The sequence below is a fragment of the Dipodomys ordii genome, unplaced genomic scaffold (genome assembly GCF_000151885.1).
Source record: "Dipodomys ordii isolate 6190 unplaced genomic scaffold, Dord_2.0 Scaffold11, whole genome shotgun sequence".
In the NCBI taxonomy this organism is placed as follows: domain Eukaryota; kingdom Metazoa; phylum Chordata; class Mammalia; order Rodentia; family Heteromyidae; genus Dipodomys; species Dipodomys ordii.
In genome coordinates this window covers 8,951,349-8,965,640 of record NW_012267227.1, presented here as the reverse complement: position 1 = coordinate 8,965,640, position 14,292 = coordinate 8,951,349, and the positions used below count along the sequence as shown (strand labels likewise).

The window sequence follows — 14,292 nt, the reverse complement described above, 5'->3', positions numbered from 1 at the left end:
CCTGCAGCCCCAATTCCCTTCCCACCTCCACCAACAAATTTCCACTAAGTCCCAGTGGGTTTATCCAGTCCAAAGACACAGCAGTAATCTGTTGATATCAAGTCAAAGGGAATGATAAGGATAATGCTGAAAGACATTGCTCTCATGTGCATACATACATTTTATCTTTTGTGCCAGTACTGGGACTTGACCAGCCTGGGTGCTGTCACTTAGCTTTTTCGCTCCAGGCTCCCTTGAGCCACAGCTCCACTTTAGCTTTATGGTGGTTAATTGGAGATTAAGAGTTTCTCAGAACCATGATCCTCAGATCTCAGCCTCCTGAGTAGCTAGGATGACAGGCGTGAGCCAGCAGAGCCTAGCTGGCAGGAGGGGATCTTAAAGCGATCTTCACCAAGGCTAGAACAAATGGATCTGAAAGCTGGATGCTGATTAGCAAGTCTAATGGACGTGGTGGGAAGCAGTGTGGCCCAGTGCCTGTCCATCTCCCGGGGCTGTGTGTGAAACACAGAGATGGCAGGTGTGGGCCATGGCTCACTGCGATGCTCTCTTGATGGTTCAGCAGCCACACATTCCCTTCTTCTCTTCCCCTAACTGATCGGCGGCTGTGTGGCCATTGGAGCGTACCACGCCCTCGGGGATCCAGGACTTGTCCACACAGCGCTCCATCCGCTTCATGATCAGATCCAGGAGCATCTCAATCGCTTGGCTTATGTTGGTCCCATTGGCAGCGCTGGTTTCAAAGTAGGGGATTCTGGAAGAGAGACGATCCACGTCACCAATGCACATGGGAAGGGCAGTAATGTCTGCGCTTGATCATTCCAAAAGAGTAGGCTCTGGCCTCGGGCTCTGGCGTGGCTTTTTCCACTCAAGGCTGGTGCTCTACCGCTCAAGCCACACCTCCATTTGGGCATTTTGCAGGTCAGTCTCATAGATTTGGCTGCCAGGGCTAGCTGTGAATCTCATCCTCAGATTTCAGCCTCTTGAGCCGAGGCTGCACCCCACTAGCTGTAGTCCTAGCTACTCAGGAGGCTGAGATCTAAGAATCCTAGGAAACCAGACCAGGCAGAAAAGTCCACAAGACTTTTTTTTTTTTTTTTTTGGTAGGTCGTGGGGCTTGAATTCAGGGCCTCGGTGCTGTCCTGGAGCTCTTTTGCTCAAAGCCACAGTGCCACTTCCATTTTTCTGGTGGTTAATGGGACATAAAGAGTCTCGTGGATTTTCCTGACCAGGCTGGCTTTGAACCGTGATCCTCAAATCTCAACCTCCTGAGTTGCTATGGTTTGCAAACACGAGCCACAGGTACCCGGCTTCCATCAGATTCTTATCACCAAAATAAGCTAGAAATGGAGCTGGAATTCAAATAGTAGAGTACTAGCCTTGAGTGAAAAAGCCAAGAGAAAACCTAAGGACCAGAGTTCAAGTCCCAGTACAAAAAAAAAAAAAGTGAGGGAGGAGTTTGTTTTTTTTTTTTCTGTGTGTGCTTCTCAGAGAAGAGTTTCCCTCATTCCCCTGTCTCATTGGTCAAAATTATATTACATACTGACAGCTAAACCAAATTCCAGCGAAAGGAATGGAGATCATCACTAGCTTACTTATCTGTCTTCAATAGTCCTCTTTTTTTCTTTTGTATGTGTGTGTGTGTGTGACAGAGAGAGAGAGGGAGAGAGAGAAGACAGACACACAGAGAGAGAGACAGACAGACAGAGACAGAGAGAGAGAGAGAGAGAGTCAGTCTATGTAGCTAAGCCTGCGCTTAGTGAGTCTCGATCTTCCTATGTAAGCCTCCTAAGTGCAGGGATCACAGTTGAATCTCACCACCCAGTAGAGTAGGAGCTCTTGAAATAGAACAGATGTATAAAGACAAGGAGAATTCTATACAGAATGGGGAGGGGAGGATGTGGACGTTGTCCTGGCAACCACAGAACCCATGTCCACCACAGGAAGCAGACCCAGTGGTTTTCTCAGAGAAGGCAGGAACAGTCTAGAAACCAGGAGGCATACAAAGGAAGCTTCAACTCTATGTTAGAAACTTTTTTTTTTTAATTGGCACATCTGAAGTGGTATACCGAGGGCAGTTTGGTTATATTCACTTAGGAAAAACTTCTTAAATGAGGCCTATAGCAAGGAAGGTCCAGAAGTTAAGAGGTCTAATTTTTACAAACATAAAAACAGGCTCTTCTGGGGCTGAGAAGGTGGCTCAGTGGTAGAGCGCTTGCCTTGCATGCCTGAGGCCCTGAGTTCAATTCCTCAGCACCACATAAGCAAAAAGAAAAAAGCTGGAAGTGGCGCTGTGACTCAAGTGGTAGAGCGCTAGCCTTGAGCTGAAGAGCTGAGGGACAGTGCCCAGGCCCAGAGTTCAGGCCCCACGACCGGACCCAAAAAACAACAACAAAAAAAAAAACAGGCTCTTCTTTTTTTGTGTTGTTGTTGGTCATGGGGCTTGAACTCTGGGCCTGGGCGCTGTCCCTCAGCTCTTCAGCTCAAGGCTAGCGCTCTACCACTTGAGCCACAACGCCATTTCCAGTTTTCTGGTGGTTTATTGGAGATAAGAGTCTCACAGACTTTCCTGCCCGGGCTGGCTTTGAACCAAGATCCTAACTCCTGAGGAGCTAGGATTTGTTTTTTTTTTTTTTTGTCGGTCGTGGGACTTGAACTCTGGGCCTGGGCGCTGTCCCTCAGCTCTTCAGCTGAAGGCTAGCACTCTACCACTTGAGCTACAGTGCCACTTCCGGTTTTCTAGTGGTTTATTAGAGATAGGAGTCTCACCGTCTTTCCTGCCCGGGCTGGCTTTGAACCAAGATCCTCAGATCTCAGCCTCCTGAGTAGCTAGGATTACAGGCGTGAGCCACCAGCGCCCGGCAGGAGCTACGATTATAGGCGTGAGCCACCAGCACCCAGCTCTTCCATTTTCTTATGCAAGTCCTCAAATAACTAGGAAGTATCTTCTCAGTGGAGAGTTAACAGAATCCTGATTTCTGTAACTATTAAACTGAAAGGAGATTTACCTGTACAGCACTTAGCACCAGATTGGCACACAAAAAGCACTTAACCAATGTTCATGCAATGGGATCCTTTCTTTCAAAAGCATTATAAATTACTAAAAGCTTGTTTTTTTGGGGGGAGGGTAACGCTAGTACTGGAGCTTGGACTCAGGGGCTTAGATACTGTCTCTTTGCTTTTTCACTCAAAGCTGATGCTCAATCACGTGAGCTACAGCTCCATTTCTGGCTTTTTTGCAGCTTAATTAGAGATAAAAGTCTCATGGACTTTCTGCCCAACCTGACTTTGAAATGAGACCTTCAGATCTCAGTCTTCTTCATAGCTAGAATTACAGGCATGAGCCACCAGTACCTGGTTCCAAAACTTTTTAGCCAAAAATTTTGTAATCTTAGCATAAATTGAAGAGGATCAACTGGTCCCCTATTTAATCACAGAAAATATGCTATTGCTCCCTCTGTCCACACGGGGGTGCTAATACTGCAACAGCACGTAGCAGTGCAGAGTATGAAAAATGCTATTTTGTGGCTCATCTAGAAGTTGTCGTAAATGCCTACTCAATGGTCATTTGGAGAGAATGGAGACAAAGAATTTGAATGAGCTGGGTGCTGGTGGCTCATGCCTCTAATCCAAAAAACTCAGGAAGCTGAGATCTGAGGATCACAGTTCAAAATTAGCCTGGGCAGCAAAATCCATGAGACTCTTTATCTCCAATAAACCACTAGAAAACCGGAAGTGGCGCTTGTGGCTCAAATAGTAGAGTGCTAGCCTTGAACTGAAGAGCTCAGGGACAGTGCCCTGGCCCAGAATTCAAGCCCCATGACACACGCACACACACACACACACACACACACACACACAGAATTTGAAAGTACTTTAAGAACAGGTTCATCAATCAATCTTAAATTTTAAAAAAATATGTAAAATGATGGCCTCAGAAAACCAAGAGGGTCACGTTGTGGTTTTTCACCACCATATCCGTATCTCACTCACATCATGGTTAGCAAAAATCCATACCCAGCTGGACTCTCTTCCAATCTGGATTCCCTCAAATCTAGACAATCCTAACCCCAGTTAAATCGGGGTGGGCACCAGGAAAGACCCCAAGCGTGGTTGATGGTTTTTGCCAAATGGCTCTGCGTTATCTGGCTCACACCTGAATGCAGAAGTTATGGAGGGAGTTCTCGCAAAAGGGAGCAGCAAATTGCTCCTTTTCATAGTCTGCTGGGTGCTGAGTGAACGGCGCTGACAGGCCATGTACAGGCTCATAGACACTTTGTCTGCACCTGGAAAATTATGACAAACCAGCTCTACACCCTCTACTAAGTAATATCGGCTCCGGTATAGTGAATTGTAGCTTAGTCGTGTGAGTTGAAACATTCCCAGCTGGGTATGGTGGTACATGACTATAATCCCAGCACTTGGAAGTCTGTGGCAAGAGGATCACAATTGGAGGACAATCTGGGCTATCCCCGCCGGGACAGAGGTAATGCCAGGGTCTTTGTGGACCCAGAGGCCCCCAGCAAATGACCAAAGGAGGGCGGCGTGGACAGAAGTCAACTCTAATTCGCCCCAGCACTGCTGATATGGCCCGCACGGTGTGTTGCTTCATTGCTGACTTCCGCCTCACCCCTTGCGACACAGTGCCCGGCTCTGTGACAGCCCCTCTGCCCTGGACCACAGAACCCCAGGGCCTCTCAAGTATAGCAGAAGCAGGGAAGTCGATGGGTCTCAGCCAAGGCCCGGGAACATCTTGCAGAGAGCTGGAGAGGCAGCCATACGCAGGCCTCCACTGGGAGCAAGCGTGGCTAGGCTCAGCATTAATCCCTGACATGTCCTTCCTGGCCAGGGGAGACCTGGGAGAGATTGGTGGATAGACGGGAAGCAAGACTCGGTTCCCCACTGGTGTTCATCTGCTGGCTCATTTTGGCATAAACCAGCACCCAGACCTGCACCTGCTCCACCCCGTTGCGTCTCCTCCACGGTCCCGCTCTTCAGCAATGTGTGGTTAGCTCTGTGGCAAAGAACCCTGGCTGTTTGCACATCACCCACACCATCAAGGTCAAAGCCACACACTGAAAGGGGTTTGGCCAACTAGGAGGAGTCCCAGGTGGTGTGTTGGGCTTTGGGTTCTTATTCAGACTCCTTGATAGGCCAGCTCGACCTTGAAAACTCAACCTCCTGCCTCCACCTCCCAAGTGCTGAAATTACAGGCATGCACCACCATGCCTGGCTGGTTCTGGCATTCTATATCCATCCCCCTCCCGTACACCCATCCTGCCTTCCTGATGGCGTGTGTGCTGGGGACTTGAAGTGTCAGCATTAGACACAAAGCCAACGCCTACAGAGGTGGTTAAACCAGTGCACACCACCGCACAATGTCAAACGCTGACACGACGGGTCTCGTACACACGTACTCATGGGACCGGGAAGCCACCAAGCATAGGTAGAAGCATGGAGCTGAGCCCCACAGAAGCTCTTGATCAGAGCTCGCCAGGTGCTGCTAACACGATTCAGCCCCCAGGGGTGGAAACCTCCACATCCTGTGAGTCAGAATCGAGAAAGACTGAAAACCCAGTTGGGCCCCCCCGTGCATTCTAATTTACCCCTCCTTTTCTTTTTTCCACTCATCCAGCCCTGGTCTATGTCACCATCAGTGTCACCTCCCTGTCTCTTACCTGCTCCTCTCCCCACTGCTCCCCACGGCTCTCAAAATGATCAGGACAAAGCTCCCCTAACACCCCTCCATTTTGCCAGACGTTCAGCGTTCAGCAATGTCGGGCCTGCAGGGCTCAAGTCTAATGGCAGCCTGTATTCAAAGCTGCCCAGAGTCTGGCCTCTCCTCAGCTCGCCTCGCCGTCCCCAGTGGGATCCTCTCATGAGGGCTACTGGGAAATTCACGCCATCTTCCTCTTTGCCCCCCCCCCCACAACCTTCCCAATCCTGCCTGCTGCCTCTTAGATTTTCCTTTTTCTTTTTTGTGTTAGTCCTTAGGCCTGAACTCAGGGCCCAGGCGCTGTCCCTGAGCCTTTTTGCTCTAGGCTAGCACTCTACCTCTTGAACCACAGCTCCACTTCTAGCCCTTTGGTGCTTTCGTGGGGGACTAAGTCTCATGCACTTTCCTGCCTGGGCTGACTTTGAACCTCAGCTCTCAGCCTCTTCAGTAGCTAGGATTACGGGTGTGGGCCACCAGCACCTGGCTTATCCTACTTATAATACTAAGGGTTTGAATGTACACTTGAGTTCTCATAGGACAGGAAGTCGAAATAAAGTAGAGCCTGAATTCCTTTGCCAGAGGAGCCCTGGATATGTGAATACCTCACCAGGTGGCAGTCTGCTCCCAGCTCCTGTACAACCCAGACTGCTATCACTATGATCCTAGCTCCAGAGCCAGGAGGGAAACTTAACCATCTCTCCCCTCCTCAAAACAGCTAAACAAAGGAGATCTTCACCTCCTCTTCAGTACCTGACCAGTGATATCCAGTAAGACCTTCTTATATGCTAGAACTCTCGTGTATGAACTGAGTGAAATTGCCTTACTGAACACAGGGGAGTTTCTCTCTTCTTTGCAACTCAGAAACCTCTCAGGCCGGGAATATGGCTCAGGGGTAGAGTGCTTGCCTAGCATGCATGAAGCCCTGGGTTCAATTCCTTAGTACTACATAAGCAGAAAAAACTGGAAGTGACACTGTGGCTCAAGTGTTAAGAGTGCTCACCTTGAGCAAAAGAAGCTCAGGGACAATACACAGGCCCTGAGTTCAAGCCCCAGGACTGGGAAGGAAGGAAGGAAGGAAGGAAGGAAGGAAGGAAGGAAGGAAGGAAAGGAGGGAGGGAGGGAGGAAGGGAGGAAGGAAAAGAAAAGAAACATCTCTCTACACATTAATATGCCTACATTCAAAGCTGTCTTTTTCCAAAAACCAGGAGATTGACAAAATGGGACTAAGACACTGTGATTCCCACTACCATATGATTTTAATATAAGAAGCAGGGATGTTGAGCAGGATACCCGTGACTCACGCTTGTAATCCAAGCTTCTTAGGAGGGGGAGATCTGAGGACTGAAGTTCAAAGCCAGCCCCAACAGGAAAAGCCTGTGAGATTCTTACATTCAGCTAGCAAAAAGCCAGATGTGGAGCTTAGGGAATCAAGTGGTACAGTGCCAGCCTTGAGCATAAAAAAACCTAAGAAACAGCACTCAGGCCCTGAGTTCAAGGCCTAGTAGGGGCACAACACAAACAAGCTAGCAAACGAATGGAAAAGTACATTGTGACACCTTCCAAGGCCTATAGGTGGGCGTTAGCATTCGTTTTTCACTTTGGGCTTTTTGAATGACTCACTCACGCGCTCGTGTTGATTCCACTGCAAGTCTTTCGATCCCACGGCAGAAATGCTCACCCGTATTTCTCTGCGAGGCTTCTCGCTTCTTCTTCTCTCACCACCCTCTGGTCTTCCAGATCGTTTTTATTTCCACATAACACTATATCTGGGTTCTCACAGTAGGCATGCATTTGCAGCTGGCCTAGGAAAGGGAAGATAGATTATTACAAGAAAATAATAGAGGAAGCACACAGTCGATAGCGAATACACTCAAACGTGATTTTAAACTATAAATGAATGTGCGGACATAATGCTTTCAAAGCATCAGTGATAGAATATGTAAGACTGCATGAATAGGAAGGTTTACAGACATACAAATGGGTAGGATAGTATTTTACAGGAATGTAAAACTAAGCTGGGCACTAGTGGCTCACGCTTGTAATTCTAGCCACTCAGAAGGCTGAGATCTGAGGGTCGCAGTTCAAAACCAGCCAGGGCAAGAAAGTCTGTGAGACTCTTTATCTCCAATGAACCACTAGAAAACCAGAAGGGGAGCCGTGGCTCAAAGTGGTAGAGTGCTGGCCTTGAGAATAAAAAGAGCCCAGGCCCCAAGTTCAAGCCCCACAGTGGACAAAAAATAAAATAAAACTACTCCTGTCCTAAACAAAATTCTCCAGTAAATACATCAGAGTTGTGGGACAGTGATCTCCTTCAAACAGCTTCCAACCTAAGTAGCCCTACGAGGGACTCTATTCCAGAGAGAGCTACCCAGAAGGCAGGGGTGCAGTGATACTTACTTATCCAGTTTCGGACATTGAGGAAACTTTGTTCATTCGTCAGATCAAAAAGGAGAAGAAAACCCATCGCATCCCTGAAGAATGCTGTTGTCAAGCTACGAAACCTAGGGACATAAAATCAAATGTGTCACCTGAGCCGTGGCCCCAGATGTCACATAGAGACAGAGCTGCCAGCCAGGCCCCAGCCCTGTTCCACCAATTCAGCACTAACAAACTCCATGATGCTCTTCCAAAGGGTGCAGGGCAGGTATTTAGCTCTTATGTAAGTGTCTGAGTTAACAGACCACGTGATCTGAAGAGCCAGCCTGCTGGAAAGGACTTGGAGAACTAGCTCGTGATCCTTTGGTGTCAGCCAGGAATTTCTTGTACAATTATGGGCCAAAAGCCAGGTTGCTTTCTGTACATGTTTTTGTCCTATGAAGTCTTGTAGGTGTGCGCTGGTCTTCTAGCTCAAGTCTCTATAGAAATCTCCTCTTTGATGACCATTGCCTTGGTTCTAAGGTGGGAATGCTATTAATTCATACCCTACTCTTTCCTGACACTCTGCCTTCCAAGACTTTGTTCCTGTGTCTCCTTCTGATAGTAACTTTCCTCTCATTTTGCCCGTATGGAAAGTCTGTAACCAATGGAGTGATGTCAGGGAAGAAAACATTGGTGTCAATTTGCCAGCTAATCAGAATACTAAGGGTTTTTGTTTATCTTTTCAAATATTTTAATGAAAAGCTGAGAGCCCAGCACCAGTGGCTCATACTTGTAATCCTAGCTACTCAAGAGGCTGAGATCTGAGGATTGTGGTTTGAAGGCAGCCCTGGCAGGCAAGTCCATGAGACTCTGATCTCCAACTAACCACCAGAAAGCTGGAAGTAGTGCTGTGGCTCAAAGTGGTAGAGCACTAGCCTTGAGCAAAGGACCTCAGGGACAGAACCCAGGTCCCAAGTTCAAGCCCCACAACCAACAAGGACAACAACAAAAAGGTCTTTTTTTCGGTGGGGGGGAGGGGAAATTGGTCATGGGGTTTGAACTCTGGGCCTGGGCACTGTCCCTCAGCTCTTCAGCTCAAGGCTCTACCACTTTAAGCCACAGCACCACTTCCAGTTTTCTGGTGGCTTATTGGAGATCAGAGTCTTACGGACTTTCCTGCCCAGGCTGGACTTGAACCTCGATCCTCAGATCTCAGCCTCTTGAGTAGCTAGGATTACAGGCGTGAGCCACCAGTGCCCGGCTTGTGCTTTTTACTTTTGTATATGCTTGAGGGTTTCCATATATGAAAAGTTTAGGGGAAAAAAAAAAACTTCAAGGACACTCTGAGAGGTAGCTAAAAGCAAGCTTGTGTCAAGACGTCACATGATTTCTCCTAGTCAAGTAACCTTTGACCACAGGCATCAATTCCAACCAGATTTTCAACTAGGTTTCAACAAGCAGGAAAGCTACATGAACATATGCAGCCATCTTAAAGTTAAATAAATAGCGAGAGATAATGGGAAGGGGGGTGGGGAAGAGAAGGGATGTGGACAGATCTAAAACAAAGAAGAGAAGGAGGAAAAGGGGAAGGGGGAGTCTGAAGGAAGGAAGCTTCAGTTTGAACAGGCTCCATTTCCCCCCCCCCCCCCCCTTTTTTGTCCCCCCCCCCCCCCCCGTGACCTTCTATGAAATAGAGCTGCTGTTATCACCGGCACTGATAACGGGGCAGCATATCTTATCCAGGGATAAATCCTGCAGGTGGCTGGCCTTTGCTGCTCAGGTCAGTGTGTGAGGAGTGGAGCTGTGGGGCTCTTGCTGTGTGTGAGCCGCACTCACCTCTCTTGCCCCGCCGTGTCCCATAACTGCAGGTGGATCCTCTGGCCTCTACCCACAGCGCCATCGGGCCCACTGGCTCTGTACACCTGCACGACAAAGGAAAGAGCAATCGACCTGGGACCTGTGAGACCCTCAAGCTCCTCCTCCCTTTCTCTTCAGTTTCCATCCCCAAGCGCCCCAAGAGAACCCGTCTGCAACGCAACCACATGTCTATTATTTGTATTTCATGTCATGTAATTATATGGGCGTAAGCCAGTCATTTGTAATAAAAATGTATAGACGTTATATACTCATATAAATATATCACAAGGCTAGGCGCCGGTGGTTCATGCCTGTAATCTCAGGATCGCAGTTCGACGCCAGACCAGGTAGGAAAGACTCTGTGAGACTCTTCTCTCCAATAAACTACTCAGAAAACCAGAAGTGGTACTGTAGCTCAAAGTGGTAGAGCACGGGCTGGGAAGGTGGCTCAGTGGTAGAGCGTTTGCCTTGTATGCATGAGGCCCTGGGTTCGATTCCTCAGCACCACATAAGCAAAAAGACAAAAGCCGGAAGTGGCGCTGTGGCTCAAGTGGTAGAGCGCTAGCCTTGAGCTGAAGAGCTGAGGGACAGCGCCCAGGCCCAGAGGTCAGGCCCCATGACCGGACCCAAAAAAAAAAAGAAAAAAAAAAGTGGTAGAGCACTAGCCTTGAGCAGAAGAGCTCAGGGACAGCACTTGGGCCCTAAGTTCAAACCCCATGACCAATAATAAATAAATAAATAAACAAATAATTGATACACACACACACACCACGCAGCTTGCTTTTCCCCAAAGTCCTCTCAGACCACTGCTTTCAGAACACATTGCCTTTCCCCTATCCACTCCTTTTTTATTCATTATTTTTATGTGGTACCAAGGAATCAAACCCAGGGCCTCATGCATGCTAAGCAAGCATTGTACCACTAAGCCACCTTCCCAGGCTCTATTTACTCTTTGGGCAATACTGGGATTGGAACTCAGGGCCTCATGCTGTAGCTTGATTGCCTAGCTGATGCTCTACCACTTGAGCCACATTTCCAAATGTTGACTTAATTGGGAATGGAGTCTCTCAGGGTTTTTGCTTGGCCTGGCCTCAAACATCAATCCTCCAGATCTTTGTCTATCGACCAGCCAGGATTCCAGGCATGCACCAATACCTACAAAGGAATTAAACAAGTGAACACAGAGTCCAAGATGATCTTTCCACTCAAGAGGATATAGAACTTAACTAGTCTCGGGGCTGGGAAGGTGGCTCAGTGGTAGAGTGCTCGCCTCGCATGCATGAGGCCCTGGGTTTGATTCCTCAGTATCACATAAACAGAAAAAGCCAGAAGTGGCACTGTGGCTCAAGTGGTAGAGCACTAGCCTTAAGTTGAAGAGCTGAGGGACAGTGCCCAGGCCTAGAGTTCAAGCTCCATGACCAACATAAAAAGAAAAAAGAAAAAAAGAACTTACCACTCTCTTTTCCCTGAAGTCGATGCCCACTGTGGTGATAAACTTGGAATTAAATTTGCCATCAGTGTATTGGTAAAGTACACTGGTCTTCCCTACTCCAGAGTCACCCAATGCTAAAAACTTGATGAGGTAATCGTAATCTCCATCGGACATAATGAAGAACTCAGTAGCTCACCTGAAAAACACAGATAAGCATGGATTTATTAAGGCATATCAGGAAATATTAATGAGGTTGCCAGGCTCAGAGGGCTCACCTATAATCCTAGCCACTCAGGAGGCTGAGATCCAAAGATCATGATCTGAAGGCATCCCAGGCAAGAAGAAGGGAGCCCGGGCAGGAAAGTCCATGAGACTCTTTATCTCCAATGACCCACAAAAGGCAGAAGGGGTGCTGTAGTTGGTAGTTCCAGTGATAGAGCACTAGCCTTGATTATAAAAGCTTGGGGACAGAGCCCAGGCCCAGAGCTCCAGGCCCAGGACTGGCAAATGAAAAATTCAAAGATCAGCTAATGGGAATTTTGATGTTAATACCTCTACATGTGTAGGCCCCGAGTTTCAGCCCCAGTACCTGAAAAACAACAACAACAACAAATTTGGTCTTCTTAATTATTACTCAAATCCTGAGTAATGTTTTTGAAGCCAAAGTGGGAAAAAAAATGCTCCGTGCTTCAAATATGGAAATCAAATCATGTAAATGTGTTCCCACTAGCTTGCAAGGAAACCGTGAGAACGTACTGGGTCAGCCTCAAAGCAAGAACAGCCAAACCCCATTCTGTGGGCACTGTCTCCAGCCTTGGGGTACTTTGAAGCCCCTGCGTGGGAACACTTGGTCTCCTGGAATAAGTACTCTCTAAGTCCCTCCAGTAGCGTCTAGGAAAAGTCAAGGTTGCCAGGCTTGGGACAGGTGAAAGGCCGGCTCACTCAGAGAGAGCACTTCCAGCTCTCCTCCTTACACAAATATTTTCTCAAAGTGCCCTCCACCCTTGCTCCATCCACTAACAACGGAAACCCAGCACGCCTACTTCCTCAACAAGCGCTGGGCGGGGTAACTGTCCAGTGAGAGGAAGCCAATGATCCTTGTTATTAAAAAAATAAGCCAGGGCGCGCTGGTGGCTAACGCCTGTAATCCTAGCTACTCAGGAGGCAGAGGACAGGTTTTTGTTTTGTTTTGTTGTTGGTCGTGGGGCTTGAACTCTGGGCCTGGGTGCTGTCCCTCAGCTCTTCAGCTCAAGGCTAGCACTCTACCACTGAGCCACCTTCCCAGTCCTGAGTGCTAGTCTTGAGCAAAAGAGCTCAAGGACAGTACCCAGGGCCTGAGTTCAAGCCCCATGATGGACAAAACAAACATGCAAACTTTTTCCTTGCTATTCAGGGAATAAGAGTGAAGAATATGCCAGGAGCTAAGAAGAAAGATCTCTTTCTCTTCCCTTTCTCTCCCCTTCTCCCCCTGTTTTTCTTTCTATCAAGTAAAGTGGAGCTGACCATGTTAGTGTCCTCACCGAGATGCTTTAAGGAAAATGATAATCCACAGAAAGCTTTGAGCATTGCTGGCTGTATATGCAAAACATTAAATCACTGAAGCATTATTTACAACACTGGATTTTTTTTGTGTGTGTATGTATGTATGCGCCTGTCCTGGGCCTGGGCGCTGTCCCTGCGCTCAAGGCTAGCACTCTACTACTGGAGCCCCAGCTTCACTTCCAGCTTTTTTGGCGGTTAACTGGAGATCAAAATCCCAGGGACCTTTCCTGCCAAGGCTGGCTGGGAACCTTGATCCTCAAATCTCAGCCTGCTGAGTAGCTAGGATTACATGCAATTTTAAGTAGATTCACTAAGTTCTTTACTAGCAAGGTATATACTTTTAAATCTTTTTTTATCCCTCAATAGCAAGGTTTGAGCTCAAGGTCTCACATTCACTTAGGTGCTTGCTCTACTGCTTAACCGACAGCGCCAGCCCAGCTTCTTAGTGGTTATTTTGGAAATAAGAGTCTCAGATTTGGGCTGGGAAGGTGGCTCAGTGGTAGAGTGCTTGCCTCGCATGCATGAGGCCCTGAGTTCAATTCCTCAGGACCACATAAGCATTTAGAAAAAGCTGGAAGTGGTGTTGTGGCTCAAGTGGTAGAGCGCCAGCCTTGAGCTGAAGAGCTGAGGGACAGCGCCCAGGCCCAGAGTTCAGGCCCCACAACCAGACCCCCCCCCTCTAAAAAAAAAGAAAAAAAAGAGTCTCAGGCTTTTCTGCCAAGGCTAGCCTTGAACCACGATCTTCTAGATCTCAGCCTTCCAAGTAGGTAGAATTACAGGTGTGAACCACCAGCACCCAGCTTAAATCTTTTTCTTAATATATCCAGGACATGAACCTTCAGGGGGGAAAAAAAAATTACAGTTAGAAATTCTATTTAGGTACAATTGTCTTTGTGCCTAAATTGAAAGATACTCTGGCATTCCTATCTACCAATGAGTTTCTTCCACATGCTTTCTCGGCAATTTGAGAGCAGGAAGTATTCATCAGTTCCATGCTCTGATTTTCAGAAAAGGGAAACTGAGGTCCCCAGAAGGCGATGAATGATCTGAAACCAACCAGCTGGATCAGAGGATGGGCGTGGGCTGGAACCCAAGTCTCCAAAATTCTAGTCCCGTCTCCTTTTCTCACATAGATTTGTTCTCAACATTCTTTCCTTCACAGGTTTAGTTGCTTTCATTCAGGAATCAAAAGTTTTCCACAGCTGTAGAAGTAAGTTGCTTTATGTCTAAAGTTCAGAGACGCTGGGGTGAAGGATCTGCACTTCTACTACTAAACTCCTTTCCTGAGCCAAGTGTGGTAGTATATGCCTGTAATCCCAACTCTCGGGAGATACAGGTAGGAGAATCCTGACTTCAAAGCAAAGCCGGGGTTACAATAACCCAGGATTAC

The 14,292-nt window shown here is 47.8% G+C and overlaps 1 protein-coding gene across 3 annotated transcripts in view; it reads right to left on the bottom strand.

The window, feature by feature from the left end:
* Window positions 1-277: 277 nt before the first annotated feature.
* Rab27a (RAB27A, member RAS oncogene family) overlaps window positions 278-14,292 on the bottom strand; it is a 39,632-nt gene continuing 25,617 nt past the window's right edge. For all 3 annotated transcript variants that reach the window (XM_013010039.1, XM_013010041.1, XM_013010040.1), the window contains exons 2-6: window positions 11,382-11,556; window positions 9,908-9,993; window positions 8,111-8,214; window positions 7,392-7,515; window positions 278-751 (exon numbers count right to left, since the gene is read on the bottom strand). In XM_013010039.1, coding sequence (XP_012865493.1) covers window positions 556-751; window positions 7,392-7,515; window positions 8,111-8,214; window positions 9,908-9,993; window positions 11,382-11,534 — 663 coding nt within the window. In that variant the 5' untranslated portion in view covers window positions 11,535-11,556 and the 3' untranslated portion in view covers window positions 278-555. The remainder of the gene's footprint in view (window positions 752-7,391; window positions 7,516-8,110; window positions 8,215-9,907; window positions 9,994-11,381; window positions 11,557-14,292) is intronic.